General features: G+C 41.1%; 1 protein-coding gene across 1 annotated transcript in view; it reads left to right on the top strand.

Moving 5' to 3' along the window:
- The first annotated feature begins 1,441 nt into the window (after positions 1-1,441).
- slc35f1 (solute carrier family 35 member F1) overlaps positions 1,442-17,663 on the top strand; it is a 64,386-nt gene continuing 48,164 nt past the window's right edge. The window contains exons 1-2 of the mRNA XM_044049120.1: positions 1,442-1,625; positions 13,914-14,089. Coding sequence (XP_043905055.1) covers positions 1,531-1,625; positions 13,914-14,089 — 271 coding nt within the window. The 5' untranslated portion in view covers positions 1,442-1,530. The remainder of the gene's footprint in view (positions 1,626-13,913; positions 14,090-17,663) is intronic.

Raw genomic sequence — 17,663 nt, 5'->3', positions numbered from 1 at the left:
AAGACAGTATTTGATAAAGGCCACATTGTCCCAGAGCAGCAAGGCAACGTACGGGTCTGCATTTAAGAAAGGTCACACTGACCGTTATCTCTTGGTTGCATATAATCCTTCTTTTCTGTTTGGAGCATCAGAACCTATGTTTTTTTCTTCCATACTCCAGTGCTGCTGCAGTGTCCTCCATTTTGACTGAACAACCAACATCAGACACACACACACACACACACACACACACACTTCATGCATGTGAAATAAGTGGATGGCCCTGAGAGTATTTCTTAAAATATTACATTTTGTCAATTGTAATTATGCTGAAAGGGAAAGTTGAACTATGGCCAGTTCTCTGAAAGAATCAAACAGTGACAATAGTTCAATGGTGCTGATATTAAAGAGGATCAGATTCCAGGCTTGACCTGGCTCTGACTGCTGCACTGTGTGATAAAGTTACCACACCACATATGGATTGTGGTGTAGACCAGTGTTTCCTAAACTTTATATATGTGGACCCACTTTATAAAGATTACAAATGTGTGCTGAATCTGTACAAACTAAGATTAAATTGTTAAACAAAACATTTAAGAGATGTTTGGTAATCAACTAAAACTTTTAAAATTTAAAACATACTTGTCTAAAAGGTTGGTTAAATTCAGCAAATTGTTTGCGGCCCAAAAGCAAATGTGTGGGTCTTTGGGAAGCACTGGTATAGACTGACACAGCGTTACCTGCTCACAGCTCGTATTCAGCATTAAAACACACAAGTTCATCAGTGCAGTTTTAAACAAACACGGCTATCAATAAATACATCAATCATTTGGTACTGACTATTAATGGTAGGGCATTCAGTTGCATTTGTAATGCAGAGAACAAACACAAAATACTCCATTTAATGGAAAGAAATCTTCAATTGAACCTGGCTCAGAGTGGGCGGTCCAGTCTGCCTCAGACAGAAAAGAAATAGAAACATTTCATTTGATTTGTAGTTTAGAGCACGAACACAAATTAAAACACAAAACAACAAGCATTAAAAAAATGAACAGAGGGATCTGCAGTCTGCAATCCCACCTGTAGATGTCACTCATTCTTACATAATGGACCATTGTCCTAGTGGTAACAATACTAATAATTATTATTATTATTATTATTATTATTATTGTTAGTAGTAGAATTATAAGAAGAAACCACAAAATTAGTGATTATTAGTTATTCAATGAGTGATTATATGGACTAGTGCATGTAGGTATTACGTCTTCATCCTCACGAGGATGTCTGGGTGGAAGGACGCCATCTGGTGGTGACTTCAGCATCTTCATATCAGTCATAGGATCAGGTTGTGAATGTCATAGTCAATCACCAGGAAAGAGCTGCACCGGTCACCGCTGAGCCTGCGCCGTCTCCTCCTCCGGTTCCTACTCCGGTTCCTCCTCCTGTTCCTCCTCTGCTTTCTCCTCCGGTTCCTCCTCCGGTCCCTCCTCCGCTCCTCCTCCGCTCCTCCTCAGTGCACAATGCGCTGATCTGTGCTCAGCGTGTGGCAGGATGATCTCCGTCGTGTCCACGGTGGAGAGCGCTCCCAGGGGCTCGGGCACACCGGCGCCCAGCCTGTACCAGCGGGTCCGGAAGGTGTTAACCAGGTAAGAGGGGGATGATGAGCAGAGCAGAGCGGCCGCAGATAGAGGGTCGGTGTGTGTGTGTGGGGAGACATTCTGTTTCATACACAACCTAAAACATCAGAGCCATGAGATTGACATTCAGCTGCTGCTGCTGCTGCTGAGGACCCAAGCATGTTGTGCAACAGATGTCAGCAGCTTTCGTTTGCACGAGCATCATACGTGTGTGTTTGTGTGTGTGTGGTGAAAGGATGGATGAGGCAGCAGAGACAGGGACAGAACAGCAGCCATTGTTCAGCATCAGCAGGAGATGGAAGGTGCAGGAATGCTCCCACTCACACCTCAGAACACACACACACACACACACAGGTTTGTGCAGCTATTTGCATTATGTGCATTTTCTTCCATTCGTTTGGACTAAACCAAACATTAATCCTAATTAAAACCATAACCAGTTAATGACTTACTCTGAACCTGAACTCAATTCATCCTGCCTCATTAGGATTTTGGTCTCGAGGAGGACGACTGGTCCTGCTAAGAACCATGACAGAAAAGGTGTGTGCGTGCGTGTGTGTGTGTGTGTGTGTGTGTGTGTGTGGGTTAGCTGACTCAGTCACATCAGACAAAAGAACAGAAAACTGAGGTTGATATTATGATCTGTGTTTATATATATACTTTTCTTGTCTTGATGACACTTAAAGCTGCTTTACACCACAGTTTTGTCATTCACCCATTCACTCACACATTCATACAGCATACATTCATTTTCTACCACTTTCACACACATTTACACACTCAGCCGTGTAGAGCAATGTCAGTCTTGCCCAAAGACACGTTGGTATGTAGACTAGTGGAGCCTACAACTGAACCCACAACCTCCAGTTGAAAGACGTTTTATAAAATCTGTGTTTAAGGAACTGAATGCACAGCAGTACAGCAGCAGTTTATGCACTCTCTGTGAAAAAGATTTACAGTTGGACAGTGTTCGGTTCAATCCTTATGTAGGACGTCTCTTCCTGTGACAGCACTCTCGCTGTTTTCTGTGCACGCTGCCATGTTGATATTGTCAGAGAACTAATGGAGGGAGGGGGAGAGGAATGGAACGGAGAGAACAGAAGCTGAGCAAGTGAGCGTTGTAAAGAGGACAAATCAGAAACCCCCTGGAAGTGGGTGTGTGTTTGCCTGTGTCTTATTTTCATATAAAGGGACCATGCACGAAAACCGAGCGTTCTGAAAGGGGCGGGTTTAGCAGGGTTATTGAACTGCTATGATGCTTCATCCTTATGGTATTTTGACCAAAGCATGTCACTGACATGTTCATTAGGACACCAGGGAACTATTTTAATGGGGGAAATAGGGTATAATATGTCCACTTTAAGTTATGTCCGTGGTTTGGAACAATTTTAAAGTCTCACCTTCAGATACAAAATTACCCTTTTGCTTGACTGAAAAACAAGCAAGGAGGAACGAAGACGTCTTCATTCAATACCTCCAATTTAATCGTGCACCTGAAGAAGATTCACTGAGAGGTACCCGCACCTGAAGAAGAATCACTGGGAGGTACAGGTACACGCACCTGAAGAAGAATCACTGTGAGGTACACGCACCTGAAGATTCACTGGGAGGTACAGTTACACGCACCTGAAGAAGATTCACTGGGAGGTACAGGCACACGACCCGAAGAAGATTCACTGGGAGGTACACTCCACCTGAAGAAGATTCACTGGTACAGGCACATGCACCTGAAGAAGAATCACTTCGTGAGGTACACACACCTGAAGAAGATTCACTGGGAGGTACACGCACTCCGAAGAAGAATCACTGGTAGGTACACGCGACCTGAAGAAGATTTTACTGGGAGGTACACACCCGAAGATGAATCACTGGGAGTGTACACGCACCTGAAGAAGATTCACTGGGTACACACGCACCTGAAGAAGAATCACTGGTAGTTACACGCACCTGAAGAAGATTCACTGGGAGGTACACACACCTGAAGAAGATTCACTGGTTCCTTGCAGTGTGAGAAGGAGTTACCACAGAGTTGTCGAGGGTGATGGTTAGGTCTGTGGTGGGAGAGCCCTTTCCTGGGAGAAAAAGAAACTCAGTCTTGTCGAGATTGAGTTTCAGGTGATGGTCAGACATCCACTGGGAGATGTCGGTCAGACAAGCGGAGAGCCGTTCTGCTACATGTGCTGGGAAAAGAGAGAATGAGTTGGGTGTCATCGGCGTAGCTGTGATAGGAAAATCCATTGGAGAACCAAGAGAGTTGGTGTATAGAGAGAAGAGGAGAGGGCCCAAGACAGAACCCTGAGGGACCCCAGTAGCTAGAGGACAGGGTTCCGACACGGATCCTCTCCAGGTTACTCTGTATGTTCGGTTTTGAAGATAGGACGAGAGTAGGGTAAGTGCAGAGCCTGAGACACCTAGTTCTTGAAGGGAGGAAGTAAGGATCTGGTGGTTAACTGTGTCAAACGCTGCAGAAAGGTCCAAGAGGATGAGCACAGAGGAGAGAGAGTCAGCCCCGGCAGTGTGGAGTTGCTCAGTGACAGCAAGAAGTGCATTTTCGGTCGAGTGACCTGCTTTAAAACCAGACTGAAGAGAATCGAGAAGGTTGTTCCGGTGAAGGTAGGATGAGAGTTGATTAAAGATAGTATGCTCCAGAGTTTTGGAGAGAAAAGGAAGAAGAGAGACAGGTCTGTAGTTATTTACTTCAGACGGGTCAAGGGTGGGTTTTTTAAGGAGGGGGGTCACTCTGGCCTCTTTAAGAGAGTCCGGAAAGCAACCAGATGAGAGAGATGTGTTAATGAGGTGGGTGAGGAAAGGAAGAAGATCAGAAGCAATAGACTGAAGAAGGTGAGAGGGGATAGGGTCAAGGGGGCAGGAGGTGGAGCGGGCAGAGGTTATTAGGGAAAGAACTTGATCATGAGATAGAGGGGAGAAAGAGGATAGAGAAGGAGCTGAATGTGTGGTTGGTAGAGTGGTGAGATCAGGAGGTGGGGTTGAGAAAGAAGAATTTGTGGTTGGTAGAGTGGTGAGATCAGGAAGCGGGGTTGAGGAAGAAGAATGAATGTCATCTACTTTTTTGTGAAGTAGTTGACAAAGTGAATTGGTAAAAGGGAGGAAGGAGGAGGGGGTGGGGGTATCAAGGAGGTTAGAGAAGATAGAGAAAAGTTTTTTGGAGTTAGAGAAAGAGGATTGAATTTTAGTCTGATAGAAAGATTGTTTGGCTGCAGAGATAGAGGCAGTGAAGGTGGAGAGAAGAGAGTGATAGGAAAGCAGATCATCAGGGTGTTTTGATTTCTTCCATTTCCTTTCTGCTGTCCGTATCGTGGCTCTCTCAGCACGCACTGAGTCAGACAACCACGGGGCTGGGGAGGACTTTCGAAACTTTCGAAGTAAGTGGACAGAGAGAGTCAAGAGAGGAGGACAGCGTAGAGAGGAAGGTGTCTGTGGCAGAGTTGGGATGCATGAGGGAGAAGGAGTCAGCTGAAGGAAGTGCTGATTGAACAGTTGAGGAGAGAGAGGAGGGAGAGAGAGAGCGAAAGTTACGACAGACAAGTGCAAAATCTGATGAGATGAGATCATCAGATTGGGAGAGTGGGAGAGAGTAGGAAAAGAAGAAATGATCAGAGACATGAAGTGGGGTTACCTTGAGGTCGGAGGTGGAGCAGTTTCTGGTGAAGATGAGGTCAAGGTGGTTGCCAGCTCTGTGAGTTGGTGGAGAAGGAGCAAGTGAGAGAGAAAGAGACGAAAGTAGAAGAAGTAGATCGGATGACCTCTCTGACTGGATGTTGAAGTCACCAAGAAGAACAAGCGATGGGCCATTTTCTGGGATGTTTGAGAGGAGGACATCTAGTTCATCCAAGAAGTGTCCCAATGGGCCTGGTGGACGGTAGATGACAACAATGATGAGTTTTATTGGGTGAGTTACAGTTACAGCATAAAATTCAAACGACTGTGAAGAGAAGTGTGGCAGTGGGTAAAGAGTGAAAGTCCAGTTGGGGTTGATGAGCAGACCTGTCCCGCCACCTCTTCCAGTGGATCTGGGTGTGTGGGAGAAAGAGTGGGCGGAGGAGAGCCGCAGGGGTGGCTGTGTTGGAGGGTGTTATCCAAGTCTCAGTGAGAGCAAGGAAGTCCAGGCATTGCTCAGTAGCAAAGCCAGAGATGAACTCAGTCTTGCGGGTAGCTGACTGGCAGTTCCACAGGCCCCCTGCAACAAGGTGTTGGGTGTGTGTGGAGTGGGTGGGATAGATAAGTGAGGACAGGTTACGGTGATGCTGTGAGTGATTGTGAGGTTTGTAATATCTCTGAGAAGAAACATGAAAAGGAATGGAGGTAGAAACCACTTGCAGACAGGTACTTAGCCTTGTTAGACTCCGGTTTAGATTCCTTTGTCTTTGTCTTCCTGAGTCTTCGTCTGAAGAGTCTGCCGCTGAAGCTGCCGCTTCAAAGTGAGTGCTGCTTTTTAAAAGACACCAGATTAGGTGCTGATTGGTTGCAGCTGTGTGGCCACTCCCTGTAGCCAGTGAAACTTCAGTGAAGCTGATTAGGGGCTGATTAGTTACAGCTGTGTTGGCCACTCCCCTGTAGCCAGTGAAACTTCTCACCTGGTGATGGCTCAATAGACACAATGAAAGTTTAGTTCACTTCTGAAAGACAAGATGGAGCAGGCAGGAGTGGATCCTCACCTCAAATCCTGGATTGTGGATTATTTGACTGATCGACCCCAGTATGTGAGGACTCGGGATTGTGTATCCGACACGGCTGTCTGCAGTACAGAGGCCCCACAGAGAACGGTTCTGGGTCCGTTCCTCTTCACCCTGTACATTGCAGACTTCTCCTACTGCTCCCCCTCCTGTCACCTGCAGAGGTTCTCTGATGACTCTGCAATTGTCGGCCTCATCACAGATGATGACCGCCTCCAGATCAACTGGTGGTGGATTTCCGCAGGAGACGACACTCTCCTCCAACACCGGTGAACATCCAGGACATGGACATTGAGATAACATCTTACAAATACCTGGGTGTTCACTTAAACAATAAACTGGACTGGTCTGACCATGCTGCTGCGCTCTACAGGAAGGGTCAGAGCAAACTCTACCTGTTGAGGAGACTAAGGTCTTTTGGGGTGCAGGGAGAACTCCTTAAGACCTTCTATGACTCGGTAGTGGCATCAGCCATTTTTTATGGAGTGGTCTGCTGGGGCAGTAGTATCACAGCTGTGGACAGGAAGAGGCTGGACAGACTGATTAAAAAAGCCAGCCCTGTCCATGAATGTCCCCTTGATGCAGTGGAGGTGGCGGGAGAGAGGAGAATGGCTACAAAGCTATCATCTCTGATGGACAATCTCTCCCACCCCCTGCAGGACACAATCACAGCACCGAGCAGCTCCTTCAGTAACAGACTGAAACATCCTAAATGTCTGAAGGAGTGTTCTCGCACATCATTCCTTCCTGCAGCTGTTAGACTGTACAACAAGCACTGCTCGCAGTAGACCACACGTTACCAGACTCCATGTGCAATATACTGTAAATTTTTCCTATATACCTATACATATTTATTCTGTAAATTTCAAGTACATACTTTGTCTATAATGTACATTCAACATTCTATTTTTAACTATTTTTTTATAGCCTAAGTGTTAATATCTTAGTATATTGTAATTTTCTTTTCAACTCTGCCAAAACCGCCCCTTTCAGAACACTCGGTTTTGTGCATGGTCCCTTTACATGCAAATGAGACACAGGCAAACACACACCCACATCTTCCGGGGGTTTCTGATTTGTCCTCTTTACAGCGCTCCCTCGCTCAGCTCCTGTTCCCTCTGCTCCATTCCTCTCCCCCTCCCTCCACTAGTTCTCTGACAATATCAACATGGCAGCAAAATCCTCTGAGGCTGGAAGTTTGTGTAAAACACTGTACTCCACTGTGCAGCCACCAACAGCACACTTGTCCCTCCGTGTTGACATAATACCGCTCTTCCTCCCTCGCCTGCACTCTTGCAGGGACAAGGTGGAGCTAAGGTGGAGCTCTCCAAGTAAACTTACTGGTGGGGCGGTAACATTTGCGGTGAAATGCGCATGCTGCCGTCATAAGTGCAGGGAATTCAACATGGAGTGTTTTATCGCCTATACTTACACTAAGGGGGTCCACACTGTGGCGACTGGTAGGGCCTCCAGAGTCCCAAATATAAGTATTGAAATGGTTAAAAAGTTGATTTAGCATAATATGTCCCCTTTAAGTTGCTCTTGTTCACAGAGACAGGGAAGAATAAAATGACCAAGGCGAGGATAAACAAATGTCACCGAGCAGTCTGTGTTTTTAGTTTTTATGGCACATAATGACAGCGGCAAACTTTTTTTTTTTGTCTGGACCAATTAATGTGAAAATCAGATAAAGAGAGTTAATACAAACAAACACATTTTCTAATTCTCTCACCCAATGAGAATCGATAAGAGAATCGATAAGGAGTCGGATCGATAAGCAATATGGATAATGGAATTGGAATCGTTAAATTCTTATCAATTCCCATCCATAATGATAAACTGTGTAGATGTATCCTATTCTAGAAAACAGGTCCAAAATGACCTTGCAACAACAACATGCGGTCTGCATCACATATAACAAACCTTATGCTCTGGTAATTAAAATTAAAACTAATCTTGTTTGCAACGATGCTATGGTTTGTTGATTTGTTAATACAATAAAGCCCACTGTATGTAAAGATTATGATTTTACATGCGTACAATGTCAATCATCATTTTGAAAAATAAAAACAAAAGACATTTGTTATATTCAAGTAACATTTTTTTCACAATTCAATTATTATACATATCATCATTTACATAAAGTGTCACAGACATATAAAATAATAAGCTCACAATAATATGTACTTACATTGTACATTATAAAACATTATAAAAATATACTTAAAACAAAAGAGAAACTTTAATGAAAATAAAACAGGTTTTATACAGATACAACAACAAACATAAACAAAAAGGATACTCTATGCAGCCACATATGATCATCTGAGATCAAAGATGCAGGGTGCTGTGATGAAAGACCTTGTCAGTGTGCATGGTTCAGAGTGCTATGTAGATGTTCGGCGTATGTTGTTTTTTGAGACTTGTTCATAGCAGCATTTAGCAGATGCTTTTATCCAAAGCGACTTATAAGGGAATTGAGTATAAGCTGCCAGGGGGGGAATTGAACTTGCAACCATTAAGTCTTTTGCACACAGGGTACCGGTCTTAACCACGGTCTTAACAACTGAGCCACTCCACCATGTGTCGGGGTTGACGTAAGGTTTCTCAGATGTGTTGCTGTGTCGTTATCTGTAGCCTGTATTTCAGGGGGTGGTATCCTCTCTGCCTCTCTGCAAAGAATTTCAACAGCGAGCAAAAGCGTATACTCTTTAGTCCCCCTCGAACATGCTGGTGATGGCTGTTGGTACAAGAAAAAGAAAATGATATATATACAATACTGTGCAAATGGTTCAGGCACCACCAGCTCTGTTGTTTTTTCTGTCTGTCAAATTCTGTGATCATTGGAATTTGGAATGAAGCGACTTAAAGCTGCTCTTATATATTAACGAGCTGTCAATGAGTTGAGCTCATGCTACATGTCAAAATGCATGTTTTGAATAAACCCCAAACTCAGGATTTACCAGTAATATTAATGAAGGTTCCACTCCAGTATTAACAGAGCCGTGTTATTGTTCAATTGTAAGGGTAGATCACGCTAAATACTTGACACCTGTAGAGGATTTTTTTTTTAAACAACAAAAATCTGCATACATATTTTCTGGATGTGTTCTAGTAAAGTGAAATAGAAATAATTATCCTCTATTGTCGTTACAGCATTGCTAAAACAACAAATCTAATGGTGCGCAGACTATATATATATATATATACATATATATACATATGTATATATATACTGTATATACAGTATATTGTTTTAAAAATAAAGAAAAAAAATATCACAAATCTTTTGTGCTAACAGGACGGGGCTTTTTGTCTTTTACAGTCACCAAGTCAACATCATCATCATCGGAGATATACCATGGTGGTGATTAAGTACATACAGCTTCTTCCTTTTGTCTTTTTCATTTTTTTTGCTGGTTCTATAAAAAGGGCGAAAACAAAATGTGCATAATATTTAAGGTGTAACAGTATTGTTAAATAGGCATCTTGTTTTAAGTAAGTTCTACCCTTTAAAAAAAATTTATCACATTTCACATTTTCAAAAATATAACACACACAGGTACATTTGAGTATTATATCAATAATAATTATTATATCAATAATAAAATAAAGAAAGTTCTTACCTGCGTATGAAAACACGAGTGCTCTGTTTTCAGAAAACACAAAATAGAGTGCGAAGAAAAAGCTTGCTTGTTCTGCAACAAGACGGGATGGGGTGGAGTGGCTCAGTGGTTAAGACCAGTACTCTATCTGCAAAAGACATCATGGTCGCAAGTTCGATTCCGCTCCTGGCTCATTGTACTCAATTCCATCGTAAGTTGCTTTAGATAAACTCATGACCTCGTTTATGAAACCCTAAACTTTCAGAACAAACATTTCAGCCACTGCTGAGAAAATAGGCTTTCACTGTTTTCCTGGGCTCTGCGAAGCGGCACTTCTGTAGGTTGATGATGTCATCAGTATACCTCACCACTCCTCTCACCATTGTAGAGCCTCCTGGTGCGGCACGAGTCCGGGCACATCCGGTTGCGTACATTCAACCGCAGAAGAAGAAGAACTACTCTTGTTGTAGCTGCAAAGATGCAGAGCATCCACCGTGCCAGAGAGGGAGCTGTGTATCTGATAGCTGGCCTACCAATTACGTCACTTCCAGGTACCTGGCCAATCACAGGACAGTGGGAAAGCTCTCGTTGGCTGGCCAGTCACAACACAGTCCACGTTCTGGGGGTGTGGTTTTGGTCTGAAACAGTGCGGCTGACGAGAGCGTCAGTGAGGAGATATTTTGATTGGCTCGTTTGCAGCGATTAGGAGGTTTTTAATCATGAAAACAAGTAAATATATGTAAGTAGACCTCCATAACTAACATATATGTGACCATGAAAACAAGTTAATATATGTAAGTAGACCTCCATAACTAACATATATGTGACCATGAAAACAAGTTAATATATGTAAGTAGACCTCCATAACTAACATATATGTGACCATGAAAACAAGTTAATATATGTAAGTAGACCTCCATAACTAACATATATGTGACCATGAAAACAAGTTAATATATGTAAGTAGACCTCCATAACTAACATATAACCATGAAAACAAGTTAACCATGTGACCATGAAAACAAGTTAATATATGTAAGTAGACCTCCATAACTAACATATATATGTGACCATGAAAACAAGTTAATATATGTAAGTAGACCTCATAACTAACATATATATGTGACCATGAAAACAAGTTAATATATGTAAGTAGACCTCCATAACTAACATATATGTGACCATGAAAACAAGTTAATATATGTAAGTAGACCTCCATAACTAAAACAATATATATGTGACCATGAAAACAAGTTAATATATGTAAGTAGACCTCCATAACTAACATATATATGTGACCATGAAAACAAGTTAATATATGTAAGTAGACCTCATAACTAACATATATATGTGACCATGAAAACAAGTTATATATGTAAGTAGACCTCCATAACTAACATATATGTGACCATGAAAACAAGTTAATATATGTAAGTAGACCTCCATAACTAACATATATGTGACCGTGAAAACAAGTTAATATATGTAAGTAGACCTCCATAACTAACATATATGTGACCATGAAAACAAGTTAATATATGTAAGTAGACCTCCATAACTAATATATATGTGACCATGAAAACAAGTTAATATATGTAAGTAGACCTCCATAACTAATATATACGTGACCATGAAAACAAGTTAATATATGTAAGTAGACCTCCATAACTAACATATATGTGACCATGAAAACAAGTTAATATATGTAAGTAGACCTCCATAACTCACATATATGTGTGACCGTGAAAACAATTTAATATATGTAAGTAGACCTCCATAACTAACATATATATGTGACCATGAAAACAAGTTAATATATGTAAGTAGACCTCCATAACGCACATATATGTGACCATGAAAACAAGTTAATATATGTAAGTAGACACTCACATAGCTTAACATATATGTGACCATGGCTCAGGATTAATATATGTAAGTAGACCTCCATAACCTAACATACTTATATGTGACCATAAGAAAACAAGTTAATAGCAAGTAGACCTCCATAACATGTGACCACACATGAAAACAAGTTAATATATGTAAGTAGACCTCCATAACTAACATATATGTGACCATGAAAACAAGTTAATATATGTAAGTAGACCTCCATAACTAACATATATATGTGACCATGAAAAAAAGTTAATATATGTAAGTAGACCTCCATAACTAACATATATGTGACCATGAAAACAAGTTAATATATGTAAGTAGACCTCCATAACTAACATATGTGACCACGAAAACAAGTTAATATATGTAAGTAGACCTCCATAACTAACAAATATGAGTGATACAAGCATTCGATGTCACCTTTAATGAGCCTTTTTATTTAGTTTTTATGTAATTCACTCTTTATTTTATCTATGAATAGACTATTTAAAAGAAAATAAAAAATCTAGATACAAAAATTTAAATAACTCTTATTAAAAAAAACTCCCACCCTAACTCTGGCTGTACAAAATACTCTCAATCTATAGCCCTCCCTTTCCGCTATTGTGTATTTTATTAATAAGCGGTTTTATTTAATTGTATTTTATCTTAAGTTTATCTGTAAATAGCCTGAAAACATAGGGCACTGTGTGCTGAGCGCACCTAACTCAAAGTCAAACCATGTCTTTGTAGTCTTTGCTTTGTCCACTGGGACACTGATACAAAGTTGGAAGCATAGCATTGTCCAAAATGTCTTGATAAAGGTTGGCCTTCATTAGCAATGCGAGACAGAGCCCAAAACCTGAACTTAGTACTTAACAGGTGTGACTAAAGACATAAAGACTGGACCCAGATGCAGAACGAATGGTAAAAAAAAAAATCTTTATTTTCAACAGACACAAAAAACACACACGCAGATCCTCAAATAGACGACAAATGCCGGCGGCGCGAGATCCATGTGAAAGCAGGGGACCAGACAAAGGGAGAGGGAGCGGTTAAATACACTGAGGAATTAGGGAGATGACGAACAGCTGAGACGAACGAGACACAGGTGAAACGGGGTGGGGTAATCACAGAGGGGAAAAGGAAAGTGCACACCGACAAGGGACAAAAAATACTTCAAAATAAGAGGGAATTTCATAATAAAATGATATTGACCATTTAGTGTATATATTCTGTTTATGATCTGTATTATATCCTTAAAACACCTTTCATTTCAGATAACACCTGGTTTATTTATGTATGTGCCCAGCCATGGCAAAACCAGCAACAAGGAGGCTGAGGGACATTGCAGGAGTAAATGTATATTATACATGTGTTACAATAAAACTGACTATAAATATGGTAGAATTCAAGTGATATTTTTTTAATAACATTCTGTCAAATTTTTTAATTTTCTTTTTTTTATAATTTTTGTATTTCACAAATTTCTTGCGAAATAAATGTGATGATTATCAATGCAACAGTCTTTACAACCAGGAAAAGTGATATCTTCAAAATTTAAGACCATATTTTGTCTCATTACATTACATTACATTACAATGTAATGTAATGTAAGTCGCTTTATCCAAAGCGACTTACAAAAGTACATTTAAACATTTGGGTACAAATAAGAGCTAGAAGTAAGTAAGAGCTTCAAGTAGATCAAACTATGAAGTGCTAGTCATAAGTGCGATGTACAAGTTTTTTTTTGTTTTTTTTTGTCGTCTTAGTCGACGTAGAGTCGGAAGAAATATCATGCTGTATATATAATATCCATATGAACCACTGGTGTATTGTCAGTGAAGTCTTCCTGTTTAAGACCACGTCTTCCATCAAACAGCACCCATAACCAAACCATCATGTTGCTTGTTCAGCACAGTCCAAGTTAAACACGTCATCATTTTTTTCTTTTTTTCTTTTTTTTAAAGCTGACCACATGCCAGTGTGTTGTTCACTGTGTTTCCACTGCCTTCCAGTGGACAGAAAAACAGTGGGATTTCAGAGTGAATGGTGTGTGTTTATGTACACTGACTTGATATGGTGTAAGATAAAAGAGTGATAATATCTTTTATCCTCTGCAGGGACCTGCTGGTGACCCTGGCCCTGGGCCAAGTCCTGTCCTTGTTAATCTGTGCCATCAGCCTGACCAGCAAGTATCTGGCTGATGACTTCCACGCTAACACTCCTGTGTTCCAGATCTTTCTCAACTACATCCTGCTGTTTCTGGTCTACACCACCACACTGGCAGTCAGGCAAGGTACCATAGAAACGGAGGTGTATTTTTGTGTGTGTGACTGTGTAAATATTGTGAAGTAATGTTGTTTCAGCCAGTGTGTGCTCACGTAACAGCAAACAGAAAACAGATTTGAGCCATTTAATAAAAGCCTTGCCTAATGAAGTCATTTAAGAAAATGTTTCCTGCTTTATCTCAGTGACTGACTAGAAACTGAAGTATGTTTACCACTCACACTCCCACACCAAAGTCCATGGAGCAAAAATGTCACGCTAACCCTAACCCTGTTGAAAATGTAATAGTAGTGTACTTTCTCAGTAAGTAATATAACGAATTACATTTTATTACATTTTGATTACTTTTCTTAATTTAAAAGTGGATTAAAACCATACATATTTATTTCGGAATTAACCACATATTTGTCATTTAACCTGCATGCATGGAAGAGGCATGAAAAGTCACACAGAAGGTTGGCACTTCTTCCCAATGCTATTGTATGTGAGCGCTTGCAGTTACAGCTATAGTAGGCTACATAGCTTTAGATGTGTCCTCCGGTTCAACATTGGCTGTCTCTGTGTCGACGGCACCTTCACTGCCGGCAAACACTCTTTGCATTGTACTATAATGTTTGGCCGCTTATCTTCTGTCTGCAGGAAGTGTTTTTTGTATTTCCAACCTAGGAACGTATTGTGCGCCTCCAAGAGAGCACGTTTTGGCTTTAGAGGGAGGATGTTGATGTGAAAAAACTATTTGACAAATCCGAGCTTTTGCAGCGATTTTTAAAATTAATCATAGAAATTTCCAAAAGCAACTGTAATTTAATTTAACATTTAACATTTTCTCCCAGTAATGTAATGGATTACAATTACGGAAATCTTGTAATAATTTACGTAACGTCATTACATGTGATGGGCCACACAGTGGTTAGCACTCTCGCCTTGCAGCGAGAAGACCCGGGTTCGAGCCCCGGTTGGAACAAGGGCCTTTCTGCATGGAGTTTGCATGTTCTCCCCGTGTGTGCATGGGTTCTCTCCGGGTACTCCGGCTTCCTCCCACAGTCCAAAAACATGCAATGTGGGGATTGGGTAAATTGGACACTCTAAATTGACCATAGGAGTGAGTGTAAGAGTGAATGGTTGTTTGTCTCTAGTTGTGTGTGGCCCTGCGATGGACTGGCGAACTGTCCAGGGTGTACCCCGCCTATCGCCCGATGTAGCTGAGATTGGCACAGCACACCCCGCGACCCTCTGGTGGAGGATAAAGCGGTTAGATGATGACTGACATTACATGTCATTCGTTACTCCCCAACACTGGTCATTTTATGTCACTTAGGTAAACCCTACTATAGGATTTCATACACTTATTGCAAGAGCAGTATGTCTCGAGACCATGTAAAAGTGGTCTCGAGACAGTAACAGCCGTCATAGTTTATCTCAGCCAGTGAGTGAGCTCACATGACATAAACTCTGCCTAGGGTAGAAATAATACTTTCTAATATGTATTGAATGTAAGCTGCGGCTGAACCCCAGTATGCTGCTGTTCTTCAGTTTGGGCAAGTTATGGTGTAACTTCAACACTAGTCTGTTTTTGTTTTTGGTCTCGGTCTCAGTGTTGTTTCTTGGTCTTGCCTTGATCTCGATACCCTCTGGTCTTGCTATTGTCTTGGTCTTGGTTTAGGTGGTCTTGACTACAAGTCTACTTATTGCACATCCACTTCTTGAGACAAGTGCATAAAGAGAAAAACGTGAATCATTGAGTTGCAAAGAGACAAGACATATTAGTCTAACTACATGTTGAACAGATCACACATATGATGCAATTAATGAAAGTAATTATGGGTATCTGTGGTGTGTAATGGTTCATTCACAGCAGCCCTTCTAAATCGAATCCTAGTTGGTTTGCTTGGAAAGTCCGGTTCATTTGGGAATGTGTGACTGTGCAACTGAACTCTAGTCCGCCTAAAAGGTCTCTGTTCGCATCAAGTGAAACACATGCGGGAAGTGGACTACAACACGGGGCATCGCCCAGGCCTTTAGGGGGCCCTAAGCAAAATTTGGGCCCCCTCCCACCACGCAGAGTCACCTGTGCATGACAATTATTGACACACATGTCACACTATAATGTTACATTATCAATTATATTAATACAGACGGATTAAGAACTAGGGTCACACAGTTGGTGTAGTGGTTAGCACTCTTGCCTTTGCAGCAAGAGTTGGAACAAGGGCCTTTGTTGTATGTTCTCCCTTTGTGTGCGTGGTGGTTCTCCCACTTCTACCCACAGTCCAAAAACATGCATGGTGCTAAATTGGCCATAGGTGTGAATGCGAGAGTGAATTGTCTGTTTGTCTGTATGTGTGGCCCTGCGATGGACTGGTGAACAGTGTCACCCTATGTCAGCTGGGGGGGGGGGTTTGGCACAGCACCCCCTGGCTGTGCCAATCCGGTGGAGGATAAAGTGGTAGGATTGATGGATTATGAACTACTCTTCACCTGCACACATAAGGACCTCCCTACTTGTTCAAGTACGCTTAAGTCACCACCATGCAAATATGATAAGAACTGGATAGAGCCAGAGCCGGATTAACGCAAACGCAAACTAGGAAAGAAATTTCAAGTCAAACTTATGTGTGACAGTGCACTATAGAAATGACTGAAACGTGATTAAAACTAATAAGCGTTTTAGTCCAAAAGGCTAAAACTAAGACTAAATCTAGAATGGCTTCCAAAAACAACACTGCACAGTACACCATCCAGAGAAACATCCAGACCAGTGGAGAAAACTGCTGAACAGTCCAGACCAGGAGCTGAATACCAGAAAATGGAAGAGAGGTGATGCTTGTCCATGAAAATAAACCTCTTTACCACAGTTTCTCTTACTGCAAATTGTATTGGTCTTTGTATATTTGACTACTTAACTATTTAAACAACACATTTAATTAATTAATTAAATTAATTCTTCTGCAAAATGCAATAGCTTACAACATTTATCTTATTTGCTCTGTTTACATAGCAATGCTGACACCTATTGGTGATTTACTGGTGCTACTGCCTTAACAATGACACTCGCAATGGATAAGATAAGGATAATTTAATAGCATTAGTAACGTATAAATACAGTAATAAAATACAGTAATAAAAATCAAAAAATAGTCTGATAGCCTGTTTAATACACACGACACATGACTTATTTTGGCATACAAAGAACCAACTCGTAACCAAAGACTACGTTAAGCAAAATGTGAATTAACTTTGAGACCTGCGCTCACTTCACCACTGATTCCCGGGGAGGCTGCTTGTCTTATCCTCACTATCGGTTCATGAAGTTACTGATAAATGTGATGAACACATGAATTAGAGTTGAAGATAAACATGTTGAATGCATTTATAAAACTACTTTTAATACGTTGTAATTGTTCCTAATAATTTGATCATGTTAGAGTCTGCAGATTTCCTGTCTTTATTTTAATATTGTATGATTACTATATTAACCATATTACTAATTATAACAATAAGTTAGCTTTATTTGGTAACCACCTACAAAACAGTTAGAAATGTGAACTTTGAAAATTAAACCACAATACAAAGCATAGCAATGA

This window comes from Solea senegalensis, linkage group LG17, assembly GCF_019176455.1.
Source record: "Solea senegalensis isolate Sse05_10M linkage group LG17, IFAPA_SoseM_1, whole genome shotgun sequence".
Lineage (NCBI taxonomy): Eukaryota > Metazoa > Chordata > Actinopteri > Pleuronectiformes > Soleidae > Solea > Solea senegalensis.
The sequence above is the reverse complement of the archived record's forward strand: the minus strand, read 5'-3'. Positions and strand labels throughout refer to the sequence as shown.